General features: G+C 38.9%; 1 protein-coding gene and 1 pseudogene across 3 annotated transcripts in view; one reads left to right on the top strand and one right to left on the bottom strand.

The window, feature by feature from the left end:
* Positions 1-26,145, bottom strand: part of AKAP7 (A-kinase anchoring protein 7) — a 156,033-nt gene that overhangs the window by 97,824 nt on the left and 32,064 nt on the right. For all 3 annotated transcript variants that reach the window (XM_003255709.3, XM_030809685.1, XM_030809687.1), the window contains exons 4-5: positions 24,877-25,013; positions 20,835-20,995 (exon numbers count right to left, since the gene is read on the bottom strand). In XM_003255709.3, the coding sequence (XP_003255757.3) occupies positions 20,835-20,995; positions 24,877-25,013 (298 nt within the window). The remainder of the gene's footprint in view (positions 1-20,834; positions 20,996-24,876; positions 25,014-26,145) is intronic.
* Positions 4,934-6,099, top strand: LOC100602456 (annotated as a pseudogene).

Genomic DNA, 26,145 nt, shown 5'->3' with positions numbered 1-26,145 from the left:
CACGAGCCACTGTGCCCAGCCAACACTTTTCAATTTACTGATTTCAGTTACCTCAGATTTTGACCCAACAGCTCTCATTATTCACTGGGTCTGAAGAATTTTATGATATTTATTCACAATACTGTTTTAAATAATATTTGTCACAAAGAACTTTTGATTTTTATTAATGTGCTTTTTCAATAGTCTATAGGTACATAGAAGTGGGGAAAAAGAAAATGCCTTCTTTTTGAAAAGCACTTCTTAATACTGATTTTATATTCCTAACAGTAGTATAATCTATTGCTTAGGGTATTAGGTAATGGTTAGAGCAATATCATATATGGGATGAGAAAAGTTTTTACTAATATGAAACCTACATGTCATTTTTCATCTGTGTTAACAACTTACACAGAAGTTGGAAGTCCTGGAAGAGAAGCTTATGAATAATTGAGATTGCTTAATTCCTCCCAGTACCACATGCCTGTGGTACTGGGAGGAATTCCTTCAAGCACTAAACCGAATAATTCCTTCAAGCACTAAACTGAAAATCACAAAACACATACATCAGATATCCTTCAAAAAGTCAGGTAAGGATGCCTCCTAAATAATATAACTTATAACTGAAGATAAAATTGTCTGAAGAACAACTACTTAAAAATATATTTACATACAAGGACACTTTGCTATATAAAAGAATACTGAAATAAACAATTTAATAGAGAATACATTTGTAACCCTAACAAATACAGCTTTATCTGTTTTTTAGGCTTTACATTTTTTTTATATAGATTTTCTTTAGGTGGACTCTTTATGTAGCAGCAATAAATTTACATAATAATCTTAAAATGAAAAGAAGTTGCTAAAAGTTGTCTCAAAGTAAACTGTAACATCAATTTTAACAAAATCATGTTTCTATTTATATACCCTTTTTGCAAGATAAATATTTACCCCCTTTCCAAGCTTTTGCTATTTTCTCCCTTTTTCTAATATTGTTAAGGATGTTTATACGATCACATGATCTCCAATTTGAGAATAATCAAAAAGAGGTTTATTAATAAGAATAGTCTAGAATGCTAAAAGGAATTAAGTTCATTATATTACTAAACTTATACAGATAATCCTCAAACTACAAACGTTCAATTTATGATTTTTTGATTTTACAATTGCGCAGAAGCAACATGCATTCAGTAGAAACTGTACTTGTAAATTCTGAATTTTGGTCTTTTCCCAGATAGCAATATGCAGTATAATATTCTCTCTCAATGCTGGAAAGTAGCAGCGAGCTGCTTCCAGTCAGTCACACAATCACAAGGGTAACAACCAACACTCTATAGTGTGTTGTGTTGCCAGATGATTCTGCCCAGCTATAGGTTAATGTTAAGTGTTGTGGGCACATTCAAGGTAGGCTAGACTAAGCTATATTTTCAGGTAAGTTAAATGTATTCAATTCATTTTCAAGTTACAATAGGTTTATTAGGATGTAACTGCACCATAAGTCAAGTATCTCTATATATTATTTCAGTATGTGGATGTAACAAAAATGGCATGTTCAATTTTTGATTTGTGGCTAGGTGAGGTGGCTCATGCCTATAATCCCAGTACTCTGGGAGGCCAAGGAGGGAGAACTGCCTGAGCCCAGGAATTTGAGACCAGCCTGGGCAACATGGTGAAACCCTGTCTCTACAAAAAAAAAAAAAAAAAAAAAAATCAGCCAGGTGTGATGGCCCATGCCTGTAGTTCCAGCTACTTAGGAGGATGAAATGGGAGGATCACCCAAGCCCAGGGAGGTCAAGGCTGCAGTGAGCTGTGATGGTACCACTGTACTCTAGCCTGGGTGACAGAGTGAGACACGGTCTTAAAAAACAAAACAACAACAACAACAACAAAACTAATGTGTTATTAAACAATAGCAAGCATGAGTATTTTCCATGTCTTCCAATTGTAAGATACTTTCTACTACTATTGTAAGTTATACTAAAATTGTGTCACATATAGTATGAAAAATCTCAATAAAATTTTAGAATCACTTTTCGTCACCAGAAACTTTAAAGAAATAAAAGCCATAAAGCTGTTTTTGCTGTTCCTATAATATTACTATTAACATGTAAAGCATTCCTGTATCCACATACTGCTTAAACAGTTTCATTTTAGACAGTCTTAGCAAGTCACTTGAACTATATGTTTCAATATAAAGGCTGACATAATGTTGAAACCAACTTCAATTTAAAAATTTTATAGTCCTCATCTTAAATAGATATTTCCAGTTGATTACTGTGTAAAACTGACAAGTAGAATTTTTAAGTATCATTCTTAAAAGCACGTCTTTATAATACATCTTGATGCCAGAGGAATTCTACTCATTCTACCACAGCTGATAAAGAGAACCAGACTGAGCCTTCTAACTCCAACCTAGTTCTCCCATTATTTAGTTTGCGCTCCTGGACACATCACTTAACCCTGACAGTAAAAGTGATGAGACCATAATAAATTGTCTCCCAGGTCCCTTCTTATCCTAACAACCAGCAAATCCAAGTGAACTGCCACAAAGAGTTCTGGTACATCATCCTTAGGGGATTCTAGAACACCAGGACTGGTTTAATTCTCATGCAAAGATTTAGATACAAATGTAAATGAGGGAAGAGAGACTACCTAAAGTTAAATGTTCTTTCAATTAAACTTTTACGTGTGCATCAGACTTTTTTTCATTGCTTTATATATTAAAATATATTTACTGAATCTCTATTACGTGGCAGGAATTGAGGACACAAAGATGGAAGATTCCCTCAAACAGCTTTCAATTCTGGTTGGGAAAGTTAGATTTCTAAACGATTACACTAACTTGTTATAGTTTCTACAGTAGAGATATAGGGGATAAGAGGATAAAAGGATCATTTCTACTTTGGAGAAAAAAGACCTTTATTTTAAAAGTGACACTTGAAATAAGTCTCTATGAAAGGTCAATGACACAATGTGAAAGGAAATTAAGAAAACAATTGCATCAACATTATAAATAAAATTATAAAATAATTAGGAATACAAAAATTATAAAATACTTAGGAATAAACTTAACCAAGGAGGTAAAAGATGCATATTCTGAAAACTACGAAACATTGCTAAAAGAAATTAAAGAAAATACAAATAAATGAAAAGACATCCTGCCTGTTTTAATGAACCGAAGCACCACATATTGTTAAAATGCCAATACTGCTCAAAGCAATCTAATGATTTAATGTAACCCTATCAAAATCCCAATGGTATTTTCCGCAGAAATTTAAAAAAATCCATCCTAAAATTCATATTGAACCTCAAGGATCTCTGAATAGCAAAACAATCTTGATAAAGAAGATCAAAGTTAAGAGATTTTACACTTCTGATTTCAAAAGTTACTACAAATCTACAGTAAACAAGACAGTGTCATATATGCATAAAGACAAATATATAGGCTAATGAAATAGAATAGAAAGCTCAAAAATAAACCCTCACATATATGGTTGCTATGGTCTGAATGTTTGTGTCCCTCCAAAATTCTTACGTTGAGACCTAAGCCCCAAGGTAAAGGTATTAACAGGTGGGGCCTTTGGGAGCTGATTAGGTCAAGAGGTCACAAGAGGTCTGCCTTCATTAATGGGATTACTGTCCTTAAAAGAGATTTTGGGGTCTTAAAACACTTTTGTTTTTTGTCTTTGTCCCTTTTGCCCCTCCACCATATGAAGATACAGCATTCTCCCCTTCCACTAGGTGAGGATGCAGTAGCAAGGTGTCATCTGTGAAGCAGAGAGCCCTCTCCAGACACTGAATCTTCTGGTGATCTGATCTGGAACTTCTCGTTACCAGAACTGTGATGAATAAATTTCTGTTGCTTATAAATTACCCAGTCCAGGTATGTTGTTACAACAGCAGGAAAGGACTACGACAACAGTCAAATGGTTTCAACAACGGTGCCAAGATCATTCAATGAGAAATGACAGTTGTATTAAGCCATTTCTGCATTGCTATTAAAAAAAAAATACCTGAGACTGGATAACTTATAAGAAAAGAGACTTTAATTGGCTCACAGTTCTGCAGGCTGTACAGGAAGCATAATGCCAGCATCTCCTCCTGGGGAAGCCTCAGGAAGCTTACAGTCCATGGCAGAAGGCACGGGGGAGCGGGCATCTCACATGGTGGGAGCAGGAATAAGAGAGAGAGGGGAAAGTCCCACACACTTTTAAATGACCAGATCTCACAAGAACTCACTTACTAGCATGAGGACGGTACCAGGAGGATGATGATCCAATCACCTCCCACAAGGCCCCACCTCCAACATTGGGGATTACATTTCAACATACAATTTGGGAAGGGATAACACACAAACTACATCAGCAGTCTTTCAACAAATGGTGCTAGGAAAACTGGATATCCACATGCAAAAGAATGACGTTAGTCCCTTACACCTTACACCATATACAAAAATTAACTCGAAATGGATCAAAGATCTAAACATAAGAGTTAAAATTATATGACTCTTAAGAAAAAACATAGAGGAAAAGGTTCAAGACATTAGATTTGGCAATGATTTCTCAAGTGTGACACCAAAGCACAGGCAACAAAAGTAAAAACAGATAAATTGGACTACATAAAAATTTTAAACTTTTGTGCATCATAGGATATAATAGAATGAAAAGGCCACCTATGGAATGGGGGAAATATTTGCAAATCATATATCTGATAAGATATTAATATTCAGAATATAAAGAACTCCTTCAAATCAACAACAAAAGACAAACAACTTGGTTTAAAAATGGGCAAAAGACTTGAACAGGATTTCTCCATAGAAGAAACACAAATGGCAAAAAGCACAGGAAAAGATGTTCAACATCACTAATCATTAAGGAATTGCAAATCAAAACCACAAATGAAATACCACCTCATACCCATTAGAATGGCCATTATTGGAGGGAGAGAAGCAAGGAAAATGGCACCTGTGGTGGTGAATGTAATGAAGCTCCTTGGGAGCAGTACCACAAAGATGCCATGGAGCAGGGCCACAATTACAATGCCCACCTCTGTGCTGAGCACAGCGCGTGCCTGCCTTTCTTGGCCTCACAGACTGGAGTAGCCCAGAGAAATTGTTACAGCTGGATGGAGAAGTAACCGGGTTCTAGGATTGGCCTCTGGACAACTACTCCTACCCTGCCCGGCACTGGTGGAAAAAGCGGTGAGCCCACCCCCAAGAAGATCCACAACTTTCCTTCCCACCTATTAAGCCAGACACAGACCACACCCTGAAGAAGGAGGGGCTGATCTCTCAGGACAGCAGCAGTTTAGAGGTTCTGTTGCACACTGACCCCCTGGAGAAGCAAGGTGCCCCAGATCCCCGAGTTGATGATGACAGCCTGGGAAAGTTTCCTGTGACCAACAGTCAAGCACAAAAGCGGATCCTAGAACCAGATGACTTCCTGGATAACCTCGATGATGAGGACTGTGAAGAAGATGCTCCCAAGCGTCAGGGAAAGGGGTAATCCAAGGGTAAAGGTGTGGCAGTGCCCGTAAGGAGCTGGATGCTTCCAACCTGGAAGACCAGGATAAGCCCTATGCCTGTGATGTTTGTGGAAAACGTTACAAGAACCGACCAGGCCTCAGTTACCACTATGCCCACTCCCACTTGGCTGAGGAGGGCGAGGACAAAGAAGACTCCCAACCACCCACTCCTCTTTCCCAGAAGTCTGAGGAACAGAAATCCAAAAAGGGTCCTGATGGATTGGCCTTGCCCAACAACTACTGTAACTTCTGCCTGGGGAACTCAAAGATTAACAAGAAGATGGGACAACCTGAGGAGCTGGTGTCCTGTTTTGACTGTGGCTGCTCAGGGCATCCATCTTGCCTCCATTTCACCCCCATGATGATGGGACAGTGAAGACATACTGCTGGCAGTGCATCGAGTGCAAATGTTGCGACATCTGCGGCACCTCTGAGGATGATGACCAGCTGGGCTTCTGTGATGACTGCGATCATGGCTACCAAATGTACTGTCTCACTCCGTCCATATCTGAGCCCCCTGAAGGAAGTTGGAGGTGCCACCTGTGTCTGGACCTATTGAAGGAGAAAGCTTCCATCTACCAGAACCAGAACTCCTCTTGATATGGCCACCCCCCTGTTCCCCGACATATCTAAGGCTGTTTCTCTCCTCCACTTCATTTTTCATACCCACCTTTCCCTTCTTCCTCCTCTCCTTCACAAGTCCAGAGAATCTTGGGGTGGTTGTTCTAGCCTGCCTTTGGCAGCCACAAGCTGAGGTGGCAGCTCTGGCCACCTCTGGCCCTAGGCCCTCAAGGAGAAAGGAGCAACACACTGCCCCAAGGCATAACTGTGGGCCCAGTTTCTCTCTGCTTTCCATGAAATGCATTCATTCTGCTTGCCTTGGGCCCAGGCCCTGGTCATCACAGGGTTCAAACAGTGTCCTCCTAGAAAGAGTGGGAGAGTAGCTCACTTCTCTCTCTGTTCTGCCTCCACTCTGGTCTCCAGAGTTTTCCCTTCCCCCAGAGGCGAGTCAGGCCAGAGCCTCTTTGCCCGAGGCAGCTGGTAGCGAGCAGCTGAGGCCACAGCCACAAGGAGCTTTCCATATCCCTGTGTCACTTAGCCTCACCTCCTTCCTCCAGAGTGGCTCTCTGCGGCCCTCTGTTCCTGCTACGTAAGATTCTTTGCTGGAGTCAGGATGTTCTCGGTCACCCTCCTGGCTCTGCCCTGTCCCAGTCCACCCCACCCCAGGGGGAGCAGCAGCTTCACCTTGTGCTTCCCAGTGCTCTCCAGGCTCACTCTCATGGGTGGGCTCCAGTGACTAAAGCATTCCCCACCCTTGGAATGTCTCATCTTCTACCTCTCTTCTTACTCATTTTGGTTTTGTGGGGAGAAGGGAAGGATCGGGGGGCCAGGCCAGCAGCTCAAGGGCCACAGGGAGATGGATAATGTGCCCGTTTCTTTAACACAACAAAAAAGTCTACCTCCAAAATCCCCTTTTTGTTCTTCCTGGACCTGGGCATTCAGCCTCCTGCCCTGAACTGAACTGGGAACCTCTGCCACCTGCCCTGTGTATCCTGGCTCTCAGCTCATGGGAAAGCCACGCAGACATCCCTTTCTTCCCCTGCATGCTCGCTAGCAGCTGGTAAGGTCTTCACACCCTGATTCCTCAAGTTTTCTGCTTAGTGGCACTGATGTTAAATAGTGGGGGGACAGTGCATGCCAGCATACCCTGGAGTAGCCTTCCCCCTTGGCCGCAGGCAGGCCCTAATTCACTGTCACTTTGGAGTTGTCTTTTTTTTCCTTTCTTTAGCTCCTGTATTCTAAACATTAGTAAAAATAAATGTTTTTACACAGAGCCCTCTGCTGGATGGTTTATCTCCTGCCTCTCTCCATTAAGAAGGCCATTTCATCCTAAGATTTCCATGACAGTGGTTTTTTAAAACATTTTGAAATACAGCTTTTTTCCCTCAAAATTAAATTTTTTTTGTTGAACTCCAATATTTAAAGCGAATATAAAATTGGTTATTTTGCTAGTTTTAATTAGTTACATAAATTCAAGTTTACAACAATTCTTTGTTATAAAGAACAATGAAGCTGTTTTGATCAATACAAAATATGGGTTAAAAAAAAGGGCCATTATCAAACAAATAGAAAATAACAAGTATTGGAGCCCTTGTACACTGCTGGTGGGAATGTAAAATAGTCCTGCTGCTATAGAAAACATTAAGGCAGCTCCTCAAAAAATTAAAAATTAAACTACCATATGATTTAGCAATTCCACTTCTGGTTACATATCCAAAAGATCTGAACTCAAGGTCTTGAAGAGATATTTATACATCCATGTTCATAGCTGCATTATTCACAATAGCCAAGAGTCCATCAACAAACCCATCAACAGATAACAAGACAAGCAAAATGTGGTATGTACATATACCATGGAATATTATAAAGCATTAAAAAGGAAGAAAGTTCTGACATGATACAACCTGGATGAACCTTAAGGACGTTATGTTAAGTGAAATCAGTCAGTCACAAAAAGATAAATACTACATGATTTCACTTCTATAAGGCAGCTACACAGTCAAATTCATAGAGACAGAAAGAATGGTGGTCGCCAGAAGCCAGGGGAAGGAGGGAGTGAGGATTTGTTTTTCATGGGTATGGAGTTTCCATTTTGCAAGATTAAAAAGATTCTGTAGATTTGTTGCACAATAATGTGAATATACTTAACACTACTGAACTATATGTTTTAAAAAAAAGTTAAGATGGTAGATTTCATATTATGTGTATTTTACTATAGTTAAAAATTATTATTTTTTTTTAGACGGACTCTTGCTCTGTCACCCAGGCTGGAGTACATTGGTGCCATCTCAGCTCACTGCAACCGCCGCCTCTTGGGTTCATGCGATTCCCCTGCCTCAGCCTCCTGAGTAGGTGAGATCCCACGTACCCACCACCATGCCTGGCTAATGTTTTTGCATTTTTAGTAGAGATGGAGTTTCACTATGTTGGCCAGGCTGGTTTCAAACTCCTAACCTCAAGTGATCTACCTGCCTCGGTCTCCCAAAGTGCTAGGATTACAGGCATGAGCCACCACATCCGGCCAAAACTAATTTTTTTTTAAAGAAAAAAGATCAGTGGTTGTTGTCTTGATCATGTGAAGAATGGGAAAGATTCCATGGGATGGCAGCAGCGTCAGCTAAGGCATGAAGATATGACATGGCCCAGTGCCTCAGGGGACCTGTAAGTAGTTCAGCATATCTTAAACAATGGGTGCAGCGTGGACAACACAAGAAATAAGGTTAAATACACAGGCAAGAATCAAGGAGCTGAGAATCTTAAATGACACAGCAAGAAGAATAGATTTTATCCTAGATCCAACAGTAAGTCAATAAATTTTTTAAGCAGGGAGCATAAAAATGCTAGTTTCGTGCTTTAGAAAAAGAGTCTGGAAGCAAAGCGGTAGACTGTAGACCAGGAGACTATTGCAGTAGCATGGGTGAAAGATGAACAGAGCTGGAACTGAGGCACAGCAATAGGAACAGAAAGTAGGGAACGAATGGGAGTGATATTTAAGACAGAAAATTTACAGCATTTGATGACTATGAATATCTAAAATGACTGATGCTGGGGATTAAGGATGACTAGGATGACACCTACATTTCTTAATGTTCCTAGTGGAAGACTAGGGAGATTGACCATGATGGTAAATACAAAAAGAGAAGCATGGGGCCAGGCGCGGTGGCTCACACCTGTAATCCCAGCACTTTGGGAGGCCGAGGTGGGCAGATCACCTGAGGTCAGGAGTTTGATACCAGCCTGGCCAACATGGTGAAATCTTGTCTCTACTAAAGTACAAAAATTAGCCAGGCATGGTGGCAGGCACCTGTAATCCCAGCTACTCAGGAGGCTGAGGCAGGAGAATCGCTTGAACCCGGGAGGCTCAGATAGTGCCACTGCACTCCAGCCTAGGCAACACAGTGAGACTCCATTTCAAAAAAAAAAGAGAAACATAGTTAAACAGAGAGTCAGGTTCAGAAATCTAAAAATATAAATGCTTAAAGAAAAAAGAGATAAGCTAATGAAGAAAGCTGAGAAGATATATTGAGAGAAGTATAAAAAAAAATACACAAAAAAAAAAACAAAAAAAGAAAGTGGTGTCTCAGAAACCAAAAGGAGAATTTAAAGAAGGGAGTGCTCAGTTGTATGAATAAATCTAGAGCATTCACTAGATTCAGCGATTCCCAAGCTATCAGAGGCCCATGATGTGGCATGCAGTGAAGTAGGCCATAGCCTACTGACCACAGGAGGTTTAAGAAAAGGACAATAAAACTAGAGACAGAGAATATAGGCAACTCTTTTAAAGATTCTGGATAGGAAAGGTACAATGAAGATTTTTAAATTTTAAAGATTCTAGGTAGGAAAGGTACAGAGAATACAGGCAATTCTTTTAAAGATTCTGGGTAGGAAAGGTACAATGAAGAAGCTAGCAGGAGATTCAAGATCAAGAGATTTTTCTGTAGCTAATTCTTAGGGTTTTTTAACTTTGTTTTTTGTTTGTTTAGGGATAGGAAAGGTGTTATTGAGCAAGTAAAGTTGGGGTAAAGGAGGTAATAAAGACAAAGGGCTGAAAACACAGAAGCACAGGGAGGGAAGAAGTAACTGGTACAGCAAGATCCTGGTTGAGTCCAGCAGACCAAGAACACAGCTGAAGGGGTTAGTCTTAACTAGATAAAGGACACCTCTTTTCCCAAAACTGTATGAGAATTTAAAAGCCAAATGCAGTAGCAGATAGGTTCACCAAGCACAGGGACTTGAAGTGAGCAGATCCCAGCCTCAGTGCCATCTGCTGAGAGAGGGGTAGAAGGTTATAGTTGCTCCAGACAGGGGGCTGGGGCAGCAACAGTAGACATGAGAAAAACTGAGCTGAAGCAGTGGACCTGCTGAGCCAAGGCTCTGAGTGTGGAAAACATACATTTGCAGGAGAGCCAACCTACATGACTGTGTGATTTCTTCATTTTCTCATTCTTTTGATAAATACTTATTAACACCTTAATTATTTATTTATTTATTTGAGACAGGGTCTTTCTCTGTCACCCAGGCCGGAGTATGGTGGCATATTCACAGCTCGCTGCAGCCTCGCCCTCCCAGACTCAAGCAATCCTTCCACCTCAGCCACCCAAGTAGCTGGAATCAAGGCATGCACCATCATGCCCAGGTAATTTTTTTCTATCTTTTGTAGAAACAAAGTCTCACTATGTTGCCTAGGCTGGTCTTAAACCACTGAGCTCAAGCAATCCTCCCTCCTCAGGCCCCCAAAGTGCTGGGATTATGTGAGCCTTAACGCGTTTTATGTGTCACACATTATAGACGGTACTGGGTATACACTAGTGACCAAAACAGTCATGGTCCTGGCCCTGGTGGAGCCTAATCTAGCCACAAAGACAGTCAATCAAATAGACAATAACAGACCAGGCACGGTGGCTCACGCCTGTAATCCCAGCACTTTGGGAGGCCCAGGCAGGCAGATCACTTGAGGTCAGGAGTTTGAGACCAGCCTGGCCAACATGGAGAAACTCCGTCTCTACTATAAACACAAAACTTAGCTGGATGTGGTGGCAGGCACCTTGTAATCCCAGCTACTCGGGAGGCTGAGACAGGAGAATCACTTGAACCCAGGAGGCAGAGGTTGCAGTGAGCCAAGATTGTGCAACTGCACTCCAGCCTGGGTGACAGAGCGAGACTCCATCTCAAAACAAACAAACAAACAAACAAAAAAACCGAATAGATAATAATGTAATCACAACCTGTGATGAGACCTATGAGGGCATCCCACTGGGTACAGTGACAGAGAGCTTACTTATAAAAATACTCTACTCACAGTGGGCAGGGACTGTCTGAAGTGGTGACATTTGAGATCCTAAGAATGAAAAGATCTAAGCAGAAGGAACACTCAGGCATTTTCAGAAGATCTATGGCAGAAAAGACTTTGTTGAGTCCAGTACCTGTAAGAAGCAAGTTCAAGTGGAGCACAGTGGGCAGGGAGAGAGGACCATGATAAGGCAGGAGATATAGGCAGTGGACCAGAACATGGAGGATATTGTGGGCTACAGCAAGGAGGGTGGATTTTATTTTGCCCAGGTGTTGGGGCAAAAAAGCAAATGACTGGATTGGATCTGCCATCGGTGTTTCCCAGACAGGTCAGACAGAAGGAGATAGGACAATTGAAAGAGCCACCAAGAGAATGACATACCTTGAGGCCTTGTCTAGTTTAAGAATGAATACATCCATGCTGTCCTGGAAGAGGCCAAGCCTGGGTGAGGTTCCGGAGCATTAGTAGTAGTGGAAAGGAAGTAAATGGCAACTAGAATGGGAAGTTGTGGTGATAGCTATAACTAAGTTTAAGGTCTCAGAAATCTGATTATGAATGGCAGAGTGGTGTATGGGTGTAGGATGCTAATGTCAAAGAAGTCAAGGGATTTTAAGAAAAGCAACAGCTGTGATGGCAGTAGTGGGAATGGAGTATTTATCATTAATAATAATAGTTACCATCTATTTAACATTGTCTATGTGCCCAATACTGTGCTAAGCACTTCGTATAGATTATCTCACTTTATTTTCAGAACAGTTACTATTATGCCCATTGTACAAGTAAAGAAACTGAAGGATTGGGAGGTGAAGTAAATTGCTTAAAACCACTCAGCTGGTAACAGGCTGCACAGGAATGCAAATGGTTCTGACTGACTCCAAAGCTCACTTTGTGCCAGGATGGCTGGACAGATTGTGCTCGTGCTACTGAAGGACGCAAGCATTGCAATGTGAGCTATGAAACAAAATCTTCAAAATAGGAGAGGAAATATTCAGATGACAGCGAAAAGAGAGGCAGAAGTTAACAAAACCAGGTAACATGAACCACCAATAAGGAAAGGCCTTTGTGTGAGGATAGAACAGGGACAAAACAACAGAGAACTAAGAGAATGTGGATGATACCTCTGGGTCCTGTGGAATGTGGGATTGGGTGAAATGAGCAGCCTTCACCTAGAGGAAGCTGTGATTTCAATCAGATAAGAGCCGTTTCAGCTAACGCAAGAAGAGGTGTTCCTGGAAAATGTTTAGGGAGTCCAGTTGCTAATTTACAATGTAACAGACTAGCATAGTAATTAAGAGCACAGAATCTGGAATCAGACTGCTTGGATTTGAGTCCTGATGCCACTACTCACTAACAAATTACTTATTTGTGCCTCAGTTTCCCTGCCAAATAGGAGTGATGACAATGGTCTTCCTATGGTTTGGATGTGGTTTTTCCCCACCAAAACTCATGTTGAAATTTGATTCCTAACATGGTTGTGGTGGAGATGGTGCCTTGTGGGAGGTGTTTGGGTCACAGGGGTGGATCCCTCATAAATAGATGAATGCCTTACATCAGGAGCATGTTCTCACTTTCATGGGACTGGATTAGTTACTAAAGAGTACGCTCTTATAAAAGTGAATTAGGCTTCCTAGATTCTGTCTTGCTTCCTCGATCGCCATGTGATCTCTTTGCGTGTACCCACTCACTTTTCCACTTCTCTGCCATGTTTTGACCCAGCATGTGGTTGTCACCAGGAGCCAGCCAGCGCAGTGCTATGCTCTTGAACTTCCCAGCCTGCAAAATTGTGAGCTCAATAAACGTTTTTCCTTCATAAATTACCCAGCTTCAAGTATTCTGTTATAGCAACACAAAATGAACTAAGACAGCCTCTACCTCATAGGTTTGTCAGGATGAAATTAATATTTAATAAGATAATTAGAATAATGCCTGGTACAAAGTCAGTCCATTTAGAAAGTGTTTGATTGAAAATCAAGTAAATAAAAGAGGTGAGAATAAAAAGGATTAAGAGAGAGGTGAGAAAGGAGAGGAAGGATGGAGGAAGTGTGCTTGGAGGCATATGCAAATAGAGGCAGGGTATGAAACTAAGGCTCTAATGGTCTCAATGGTGCAGGTCTGTGAATGCAGCCATCCTAGCTGAGAAGACAAGTTGGTCCTCTAAGTGAAGTGTAGCTAAGTTATTTTTATGTTTCTGAAGAGAGCCTAGCCCAAGCCATTAGGGGAAGGGTTAGCAGGCTGCTGGGACACCCACCAGCCTGTGGTGGTCAGAAATCCAAGACTTCATGTAGTAATAAAGCACCCTAGAAGGGCCTAAAGATACCAGAAACTGAACAGATTCTTCACAAGGAGCAGAAAACACGGAATGTAGTCTCTCCATCTTTTGGGGGAAATGACAGTCAAAATAAAAGAAAGCATAATGTTCAAATGAACATTCTAAAAACTTTTCATTTTTTCTTGTATGAGATAAATGTACTTAGAATCTTTTTATCATGCTAACTAAGGGCACTTTTCTATTTAAAAAAAAGATTTGCAAGACTATTATAATTCTAGTGGGCTAAATTTTTAGCAATCTCTCAATCTCGCAAGCTTAACAAAATTACATATGGCTGAAAAAAATGAATGAAATCACATCCATTTCTATGCAAAAAGCTTTTCAATGCAATTTCATCACTCATTATAAAATGTGGGAACATGACATATAAATGCAAAATTTTCAATATCTTCTTAATTCTATCAGCTACTGGGTAATTCTAGGAAAGAAGGTGCTGCTTTATTCTGGAAAGAAAAAAAAAAAACAACAGGCTCACTCAAGGTCAAGCTAGGAAGCTGAGACACAGCCTCTGATGACATACACCTTACCTGCTCCCTCAAGTGGCTACCACCATAAGCCCACATGTACATGTGATGCAAAGAAGGGCTTGGTCTCTTTAGCCCACCAGCAGGTACCAAAAATAACTGTTACTAACAGCATAATTGTAATGGTGTAGGAAAAAAGAAATATCTTTTTCTCACCCATCCTACATTCATTGTTATAGGCAACTCTATAAAAAAAGACAGATTAACAAGAGACAAGCATACCAATTTATTTAATAGAAGTTTTATATGACACGGGACCTTCTGTAAGAAAATAATGACCCGAATAAACATGTAAACCTGTGTATTTTTATGCTATGTTTGATGAAGAAGTGGATAGTTGTGGAGAAGTACAATTGAATTAAAAAGTATGATCTAATGGTAATAAACTGGGGGAAACTTAGCAAGGCCTATTGACTCAGCTTCTCCTCTGTGACCCGGTGTCTTCAGAAAGGAAGATATTCCATTCCTCCAGGCATAGAGAGAGCATATCTCAAATGTGGGTCTTACAACCTGCTTCAGGGAAGGGCAGGAGGGCAGAGAGTGACTTTCCTACTTCTGCTGTTTTCTCAAATTCCTTTAGCTTAGAATATTATGGAGTAGTATATCCTGACCCCCATTAATGGTAAAAGCTCATCAATTTAGACTCTACTAGTTCAAAATGTCCAATAATTTTCTTCAATTTTACAATTTCAATTCTAAATGACTCTTTATCCTGCCAATATTTAGTAATGAGTACAAAGAGTAGTGTCTGAAATTGGTTCCTTTTTTCCTAAGAACTATGTAACCCTTTCAGAATTTATTTTTTTAACTTGTAAATCTAAAAACTCTCTCAATGAAAATTAGGTAAATCAGACTACAGCTCAACCTTTGAACAACACAGGTTTGAACTAAGCAGGTCCACTTATACATGGATATTTTTCAACAGAAGTTACACGTGTGTGCCTGCCTCTCCTGCCTCCCCGCTTCCACCTCCACCTCTTGTGCCTCTGCCACCCCTAAGACAGCAAGACTCACTCCTCCTCTTCCTCAGTCCACTCAATGTGAAAATGATGAGGTTCAAAACCTTTATGATCACCCACTTCCACTTAATCAACAGCAAACATGTATTCTCTTTCTTAGGATTCTCTTAATAGCATTTTCTTTTCTCTAAATTATTTATCATAAGAATATAGTATATATTAATAATACATGTAACATATAAAATATATTAATCAATTGTTTATGTTATCAATAAGGCTTTCAGTCAACAATAGACTATTAGTAGTAAACTTCGGGAGGAGTCAAAAGTTACATGGGCAATTTTGACTACGCAGGGTTCTGGGCACCAATCCCCACATTGTTCAAAGGTCAACTAGAATTTCTTTACAAATTATCCTGCTTTACAGTAAGTCAGTCTAGCTCTGTCTCCATTATTTTGAATGAACAAAATTTTAATATTCCTGTGTGGGCACATATATACAATTTATTACAAAGTTTTAAGAAACTTTAGTGAATGGAATATATTCTGAGAGTTGGAATACATCATTTGAACAAACAGCTTATAAAATATGATACAAAAACAAATATTAAATCATTTTACTGATACTGTTGGGTTAAAGTGGTACTAATCCTAAGGCATTCTTTTTTTGAGACGGGGTCTCACTCCGTTGCCCAGGCTAGAGTGTAGTGGCACAATCATGGCTCACTGTAACCTCCAGCCCCTGAGCTCACGTGATCCTCCTATCTCAGTCTGCTGAGTGGCTGGGATTACCAGTGCAAGCCACTGTGCCCAGCCCGAGGCATTCTTTTAAAAATATATCTAAAGAAGTAAAATATTGACAAAAATTCCATATGCTGAACATTCTGAATATCTGAACACTATGTGAATAGAGGCTATATCTAAACTTCAATGCCTGACACAGTAAGTCCCCAATAATTAATAAATACATGTTGCTTCAGTAAGTGAATAAAGTTTTCCATGTATATTCAAATATTTAGGTTTCTTATAAAAGTGCATAAAAATTATAATAAAAATAGTACAATACACACACAAAAGATTAAAAGCAAGTATAACAGTGATTGTATGAGGGGAAAAGAATGTTGTTCTCCCTCCAGCTTCTATTTTTTATAATGTTTCATTGAAACTTTTGAAAAAACGTAAATATTTTTAATCAACAGTACCTAATACCTCTGGAATCAAGAAAGGAATTACAGGAGCAGTAAAAACAAACCAACATCTTCGGGCTTATATTCATATTAAAGCTGGTGAGACTTCACATTCCTCAGCACACAATGGATCTTTCATCAATATTGGAAAATGCCTTTGTGAGAATATTTGCAAAGAATGGATGGAATTCTCAATGTTGCAAGCACCCAGTGAATTATTCAAAAGAACAATGAATGAATGAGTAATTAGAAATGTTTCTTGAGTGCAGAGATATTTATATTACTAAAGAAAAGTTCTAAGTCTAGCATGTTTTCCAGAGCAGCCAGGAAGAAAAGATTAACTGTGGGCTATCAGTCCCAAACGATTTGCCCAGGAAGAAAAGATTAACTGTGGGCATTGGTCCTGAATGATTTGCCCTCAGAACAATTAGAGTTGCCTTCTCGTTAGCCTAATGATTTTAAGTACTCCTTGACTTGTAAATATTGCTTATTTGTTTGCATGCTTGTTTACATGTTTTGCTTCACCCTATCCCTAAAAATAGGATTTAAGATAACTCCAAAGAAGTGTACACTATAATAAGTAAATTTAAAATAAAGAAAATGAGACAGAGGGAAACTAAAACTGGAAAGATAACATGAAGCCAGGTATGAGGTAAGTGCACAAAAAGAATAACATTATGTCCTATATTCTAAATTGAAGTATGCAATAAACTAGATTCTAAGTTTTCAAGTAACCAATTCTAACCCAAAGACACAAGCTAAATGTTCAACATTCATTAGGTAAAAAACAACATGTTCAAGAGAAACAGTCCTGATATTAAAAATTAAAAAGAATTTTTTCTTTATTCTTCTTTTTTTTTTTTTTTTTTTTTTTGAGATGGAGTCTCGCTCTGTCGCCTAGGCTGGAGTGCAGTGGCACGATCTCGGCTCACTGCAACCTCCGCCTCCCGGGTTCAAGTGATTCTCCTGCCTCAGCCTCTTGAGTAGCTGGGACTACAGGGGTGTGCCATCACACCCTGCTAATTTTTTGTATTTTTAGTAGGGACGGGGTTTCACCATATTGGCCAGGCTGGTCTCCACTACTGGCCACTCCTGACCTCGTGATCTGCCCACCTTGGCCTCCCAAAGTGCTGGCATTACTGGCATGAGCCGCCGCACCCAGTCAAAAAGAATTTTTTTCTAATCAACTCATGTTATTTAACAAGATATAATCAACATTTGTAATACTTAAAATAAACACAGAGAATTTCCATAAACCTGTTTCTTAGAAAATCATCAAATAATGTCAAAAGAATTATAGTAAAAGCAATTCTGTAATATCAATTCTACAAAGTTTTACACAATTTTGTCTAAGTACCTATACAATTTTTTTGATGGTCTGGCTTAGTCTAGAAATGTGTTTCTCAGTGAGAGGAACAGATGCTCTTGCAACAAATAGAAAAAGAAAGGAGGGGCTGGGCACAGTGGCTCATGCCTGTAATCCCAACACTTTATGAGGCTAAGGTGGGACAACTGCTTGGGGCCAAGATTTCAAGACCAGTCTGGGCAACATAGTGAGACCCCAACTCTTAAAAAAAAAAAATTAGCTGGCCATGGTGGCGCACACCTGTGGCTGAGGCAGGAGGATCGCTTGAGCCTAGGAGGCTCAAGGCTGCAGTGAGTCACGATTGCACCACTGCACTCCAGCCTGGGTGACAGAGCAAGACTCTGTCTTTAAAAAAGGAAAGGGGAAAAGTGTTATGATAAACATACCTAGTAAAGATATAATAGCCAAAATATTTCCTCCATAGAAGTCTTGCATATCCTTTAGTTGATTTATTCCTACATGTCTCTACTGTTCTTGTTATTAAAAATTGTGCCTCTTAAAAAAATACGTTAATTATTTATAGTTTTTTGTATACTGATCATGTACCTAGGGACTTCACTGAAGCTAGAAGTTTCTCCTATGAAAGCTAATAATTTGTCTTTCTCTTGATTTTAAAACTTCTAGCTACCATTTGTTTTTCTTTGTCTTTCTGACGTCAACAAACGAAGTTTCTTCATACTCTCTATTAACCAGAAATCTCCTCAATTCATGAAATCCAATATACTGCTCTCTGATCACACCTCCTAATTCTCCTTTCTCACTCTTGAACTTCTATTAACTCTAATCTTCAGTCCTATTACTCTATTCTCCTTCGAAATATTAGTCCCATCCAGACTTTACTGCCTTTTCTAATGTACGTCCAATAATGATCACATCAAACATTCTACCACTCTCTTGACAGTCTTGCTCCTTTGTCTTTTTACCACACCTACCATACAAGTGCTCCAGTATGGATTAATTCAGTTTCCCCTCTCCATTCTCACAGCTAAATCCTAAATAGTACTTGAAAAGATCAAAAATTAGTACCATTACAAATTTCTGCACTCATCCCAAATGCACATTCTGCATTGCTCTGCAACCCCATTACACGCTGCTTATTAAACATTCCCCTTCCATTTCCCTTGGTCACCATTCTAAACTTTCACCACTCTCCTCATGCCCTTATTTTACCTTCACTGCTCCCTTTAGCAAATGAATCTCATTTGATGGTATCTCTAGATTTGCAATTTATACTTCAGCAACACTAAACTACTTGTAGGTCCCTAAATAGGACTTGATTTATTTGCATATGCTGGTCCTTCTACCCAGAATACACTCCTCCAATTTGTCCAACCAGAAAATCTGTATTTACCCTTCAAATGTCAACTCAAACGCTATTTCTCCTATGAAATCTTCCTCAATCCGCCCCCTTCTCCTATGCGCCCACTATACTCTGTGCCTCTGCCACTAGTTACAAAAATTATTGTTATTATTATATCACACTGTAATTGCTTGCCTGTTTGTTTCTGCACAAGGCTATATGCTCCTTAAAGGAAAAGGATCTTTTTTTATTCCAGTTTTCTATCCCAAGTACCTAGTTGGCACCGGCTAATTGCATGCTAAAGGAATGAATTCTTCCTACTAAAGTATAATTCCTTGGGCCCAACATTATGTAGAAGAAATGAAATTTAGAGGTAATAAATTTATAAAAACCTTTGCTAAAATGAATGCGGCTGTGTCACTAATAACAGCAATAGTGAATTTCACATTTGCAACCCAGTTGAAATGCTGTTATGTAAAACGTATTTCAAGTACATGACAGAAATCTTCTACTATAAAGATAACTAAACAGCTCTACTTCTGATACATCTGAATGGATAATGAACTCAGCGAACTTAAACCATATACTAGACAGCACAACTGACACTATGCTAAATGTCATTCTAACAATTAATCTGTATGATAATCCAGCCCTATATAAACACTGACATTCACAAAAGTATTTATCACAAATATCTTAAGAACACAAAAGAAAAACCAACAATGAAACCTGATCCTCACTCCCTGCCAAGCGTATAGTTTTGAGTGGGCAATTATTAAACTGTAAAGAGGCAATGTAATATTAAGCGAAAAGGATGTCCCAATAGATCACATACAACAAGATGCCCTTTTTATTAAGTTAAAACCAACTAAAATGAAAATGCATATACTTTGGGAAAATAAAAGGAAGTAAACACTGACTTCAGGATGATAGTGAACTTAATTGGAGGAAGGCCAAAAGATGCATTACTGAAAGGACAATATGGTTTGATTACTACCGAAGCACTAGCTTGTTTGGGGTGGTAGATTCCCAGGTTATTATTACATTGCTTTTTAAGAGATAGAGAGAGAGAGAGAAAGGTAGATGCACAAAGAGAAGGAGGGATGGAAGCAAGAAGAGAGGGAAGAGGGGGCAGAGAAAGAAAAGCGAAGAAGGAATAATAGATAGAAAAAAAACAGATAAAAGTGGACCAAGCATAGACCAATGATGCAAGTGTGTTATGAACCAAGGATTATTGAACCTGCAATGAGATGACATGAAATGACATGACATGAAATGAAGTGAAAATCAAAATTTCTCACAGCATGTAGGCTAATACTCAACCTACTATCTCTGGATCAAACTGAAGTCACTCATCCAGGTTATGATTTTTTTCTTCTTCCAATTCCCTGACACTTTCAATTGTGCTGCACAAGGCAACATGTTCTCCAACACATATGAGGTCTTCTGCTAATACCAATGGTCCTTCTGCTCAGAGAGTAGTCCCTCCAGGGGAGTGGGTGGAGGGGAGCAGCATAAACGGAAACCTTGCTGATTCACCAACTGGCTCTCTGCAATGGGGATGACAACTCCCACAAGCCTTTGAATAGGCAATCAATGACTCCTATTCATTGATTCAGTACCTACCAAGTGCCAACTGTATGTCAAATGTTATGATAAGCACTGAAATCCTTCAGACTTACGATTGGGACAGTCCTAAAAAATACTTGAGTCTAGTCCACCACCTTTTAAAATTTAAAAATGTCAAGTCTCTGTTACAAAATTGAAAAAAACTGCTTCTCCCACAGACAAGATTTCATATGAGTGTGTTGCTGTTTTACCTGCTATCTCCAAAAGTGAGTTTACATGATCTCCTTCTGCCAGCTTCACAAATCCAACCTGATTTCCAAAAGTGCCAATCCCTTGAAAAGGCAAAGTTAAATGTTTTCCTTGGAGGAGTTCTTCTATGAATGGTTTCAATTCCAAAAGAGCATCAATACCACTAGTAAGAAATAATACATTTTTCAGTAACACATTAAGTAATAAAATATACAAAACCAAACAAGATACAAAGTACCAGTTTTAGAAAGACGAATTAATTTTGATTAATTTGTACTAATTATTTTAAGGTTCAAAATACCTTCTAAATCTAAACTTTATGATTAAAACTGATAGACAGTTTTAAACAAAAACTATGGAAGAAGAAATCTTTACCTAATAATTACTATTAAAGGCATGAAAGTAGACACTATTTTACAGTTTGCCAAAAGATTTTTAACCAAGTGAAATATTATATGAACAACTCAAAAAATTACTGAAAATATATCCCCAAAAACCGAGTACCTACAAGAGCTTACATTAGATTATGTGTCAAGTTCTAGATTCTTGATGAAAGTACTAATACTTTTACAGTACATATATTTGTGAGGCACTCTAATAAAAGTTAAAACACACTATCTCTTAAAATATAAGTCTCTATAATTAGATAATTTGCTATACTTAGACTCAAATAAAATACAAGTTTAATTATATTCCCCAATTGTAACTATGTAAGTTTGCCATATATACTTTAGCTATTTAGCCTATGCAATTATACGGCTGCACTGTGTTAGAAGTACGATATCTTTCCTTCTTCCTTCTTCTTTTCTTCTTCTTCTTTTCTCTCTCTCTCTGTCTCTTTCTGTCTCTTTCTCGCTTTTTTTTTTCAGACAGGTTCTCTGTCACCCAAGCTGGAGTGCAGTGGTGTGATCACAGCTGACTGAAGCCTTGACCTCCTGGGCTCAGGTGATCCTCCTGCCTCAGCCTCCTGGGTAGCTGGAATACACAGGTGTATGCCACCATGCCTGGCTATTTTTTTAAAACTATTTATAGAGAGGTCCCCCTATGCTGCGAAAGCTGGTCTCAAACTCCTGGGCTCAAGTGATGCTCCCGCCTTGGCCTCCCAAATTGCTGGGATTACAGGTGTGAGCCACTGCATCCAGCCACACTTTTCTTAATAAAAACAAATGTTTACAATATTATTGAATTGGACATTATGAGATTTTTGATATTTGGAAAATTAGAATTACTTCTATCCTGAAGAGAATTTTGATATAGGTACTTTGAGAAAAAAATGAAATATCACTAGAGGGCAGCAATTACTTAAGAAAGAATGAAGCACATTCATACAGGGCTTTAAAACACCCTTCCAGTGGATTGCCATTCGTTTAAATTATTTTGATCAGTGATTTCTTCAGCCAAGTGTTTGAAAAAATCAGCATTTTCCTTGATCTTTCATATTTCCAAATTAGTCTTCAGGTAAAGTTTTTAACTGATTTTCATCTATGACTTCTATACTCAGTCTCATTTCTCTGAAAAATTACATAGCTATAAGTATGGTACATTTCTCATTTCCAAAATTGTAAAGTATTGTGCATTGGTCATTTCACTTTGGAAATGACCAATGCACAATACTTTAGTATATCTATGTAAATATCAACATTTCTCATTGTACCTCCAAATCCAGTTTAAATTCACTATTACCTAACTGTAGTTATGTTCATCCAAACAGTGTACATACTTTTAAGTCAGTATTTTCCTTCACTGTGTGCTATGAATTAAAGCATGTGATAACAGAACAGCTACTCCTGGCTCATTTATAAGTTGGGGGAATTCAAGATATTTAAATGAAACTATATGTTAAAGCAGACCATGAGAAAGGTTAAGACTTTTCAGAGACAGTGAATTCTATGTCGTTATTCTTTAAAGAAATATAGATGATCTAAATTCGGTCCATTTTTCCAGTTCTCTAGTAGTATAAATCAGTAAATTTGTGCTAATAAGATGCCACCGATTCACAGAGTAAGAAGGAATCAGTGACTACTGGGAGTATCACTAACTTTCTAATTATTTTAAATAGAATATGTTTTCAAGAGGGGCTTACGAAAAGGCTTCTTTAAGGTAAAGTAAGTAAAAAGTATATGCATATAAGAAACGAAATTCTCAAACTGGAGTTCAGACCCAAAGGTTGTATTTCAAACTAAGACAGGACATTTATAAGTCTTTTCAAATCAGCAGCCGGGCTTGGCCTAATATATTTCTATTCCTTTCTTCTACACTGTAAGGATACAAAGGAGTTTAGGTGACATCTACCTCAAGAAATTAATGACTTTTTTTAAGTATCTGCACATTCCATATCCAGTCCACCGATCAGTATACAACAACTAAAACTTGATATTAGACTTTGAAAATTAGGAATCAATAGAGGACAAGAAATGGACAATCTAGATGTCTAACATATTATACAGTGTAGGATAAAAAGTTAAAAATCAGAGACTTTTAATAAATTGTTCACATAAACAATGTCTTCCCAGAAACCTCATCAATTCCATTCTAGCTGCCCCAAAGTAAGGTCACACCTTGAACCTCACCATCAATTAAAAGTTGACACCTCTGCCCCTCCAGAATAGGGCTGGACCCAAACCAATCAGCTAAAGGCCTTAATAGAAAAGACTGGAGTCCCCTAAGAAGGAATTCTGTCCCCAGACTGACTGAGGTCTTGAGACTACAATATCAACTCTTTCCTTCCAGACTGCCCTGCAGATTTCAGACCTCTCCCTCAATCATGGGAGACAATTCTTTAAAATAAATCTCTCGACATAAAGATATACATGTCTACACAGACAGATATAGATAGATATCTACATAGATACACTCCTGTTGGTGCTGTTTCTCTGGAGAATCCTGACCATTCTAACACACACAGAGCACTGCTCCCTTCTCTCAACCTTTCATTTTGCGTAGCATCTTCTTTGGATTCTCTTCTTTCAACAGCATCAGAGAACTGCTTTTTTCTTCTGACTGGCAAAGTGATCAGACAAAGTCAGGCAAGTAAAATCTCTCCTCCTCTCTGTCCTTGCAGGATGCTCAAGGCTGCTTTGGGTACATCGGCTTGGGACAGATCCTAAGACTAACCTCTAAAGACATGAGGTTCTACTGTTCAAAAGACATAACTACAATAATCATAATGGGGTTAGATATTTTGAGTTATTAATTTCTTTCATCTTATCCCTTTTATTTTACCTTTTCCTCAACCCCTTCCTAATTCAAGCCTTGCTCCTCATTCCCTCAGGAGATAAAGCTGTCAAAGTAGAAAACAAAAGCAACCGCAATTCATCCTGGCTTTGGTTTTCCATAGATCTTAGGCTTGAACTTCATACAGTGAACTATATAGGAGGTAACAGAGGAAGGGAAAATCTAAGTACAGATAAGAGAGTCCCAGAAAATTGGGGGAAGTACAAGGTTTCTTCCAGATTGGAAAGCAGTAATCAATGACTTGTCTTCAACCTTTATGGCAGAACCCTGGCATGGGGGTGGTGGAGGTGGGTAGAGTACAGTGACTCTAAAAATGACTAAGATGAAACTGAAATTGTCCAATGGCCTAGTAAAATGGCAGCTCTTATAGCTAATAATAGAGTGCCTACTATGTGCCAGGCCCTAGGCAAACAGCTCTTGCATGTATTGGTACTATTATTTTCTCCATTTACTTAGAAAGTACATGATTTGCCCAAAGTGAGGCAGATAATAAGAGGTGGTTGCGCCATGATTCCAGAATATGTATCTAGAATTTTAAGCTAAATGGTCAAGTCCAGAGTGCTTATATTATGAGCATGGACAAAACAATTACATAACCAAGGGCTACCACTTGATAACCATAACCGAGTTTAAAAGTTTAGATTAAAAAGAATATTTATACAGTTTATTCTGTATATTAACTATTAATTGGAATAAATTGTATAGAGACTACTTCTTTAAAATTTAGAATGTCTCTTTGGGTTCTGCTGTGCTTACTCATATTAAAGTAATAATTTGGAAAATTATATTTAAGAAAGATATATTACTCACGTGTTTATTTCATCTTCATTTAATAATTGCATCACCAGCAGGGTAATATGAAAGGAACCATCACTGACCATTGCTTTGGCCAGTCGCTCATCTTGTTGTATTATTGCATTTTGCAGGATCTTAATTCCTTTTATAATCTAATAACACATACACACATATAAAAAAAATTCCAGTGATTAGGTAAGCAAAATTTCTTTATGGTAAAATGTAAAATCAAGAAGAAAAATAAGCAACAACCAAAATTAGAACAACGTTAAGATTCTTCAACCAAATGAATGCTTAATTGTCTACTTGTTCTCAAACAGATAGTTGACTTGGACAGCTTAAAAGGATGTGCAAGTTTTAAAGCATGATGATTGTCTATCTTAACAGTACTGAACCCAACACCCTTATTTTTCAGATCAGATTGCTATCTGACTGGAAAAACCTCTCAATGGCCCTGCATCTTTTCAGAAATGTGTCCTTGGAATACCCAATATGACTCAATAACTATGATCTTTCCTAAGAATAAGGCTTTATTCTTGCCACAGAAAGGTCAAGCCAGCAGACAACATTCCATTTCTGTTAGAAGCAACAATTATTTGTCTCCAAGTGAATGTGTCTGTGAACCCATTCCTCACGGCCTTTAAGATTTTTCACGACAGCAATAATTTCAGTAGAAATGACTACTGTCATTTTTCCAGACCTGTGGGGAGGGGCATTACCATGAAGAGTTGCAAAGAAGTCCAAATGCACACATTAGGAAAACAGAATCTGCATCCAGGAGAAATCCCCACAGACCTGGTCCACCATCTCCCTTCCTCTCTCAGCACCTGCTCCTCTGAAACAGGGAGAGGAATGATGCATCTTCCCTCCTCCACTTCCAGTTAGATGCAATTCTAGTCAACTTCTAAATGTGAGTACATTTGAAAGTAGTTTGAATACAAAATAGCAAACCCAGAAAAAAAAACAACAGAGAAAAGAGAGCACAGAGAAGCCCTAAGGGAACAGAAGACAGAAGCCCTGAGGCAGCACAATAGAAAAAAAGGGAAAGAGTGGGGGCTGACAGTCAACGCAGAATCCATAAAAAAGCAGAGATAAGAAAAAACTGACTCATGAGCCTAGCAAACTGTTCTGATACCAAAGTAGCTGTTTTATCCTAAACAATGTTCCCATTATCTGCAGAATGTGATTGTGCAAATCATGAGATGCTGTCCTTGGATCTCACTTCCCATTGACAGACACTCTCTCCTTTGACCAAAACTTTAGTCAGGCCCCTCCGAGTCTTCT

Source organism: Nomascus leucogenys, chromosome 3, assembly GCF_006542625.1.
Source record: "Nomascus leucogenys isolate Asia chromosome 3, Asia_NLE_v1, whole genome shotgun sequence".
NCBI lineage: Eukaryota > Metazoa > Chordata > Mammalia > Primates > Hylobatidae > Nomascus > Nomascus leucogenys.
The sequence above is the reverse complement of the archived record's forward strand: the minus strand, read 5'-3'. Positions and strand labels throughout refer to the sequence as shown.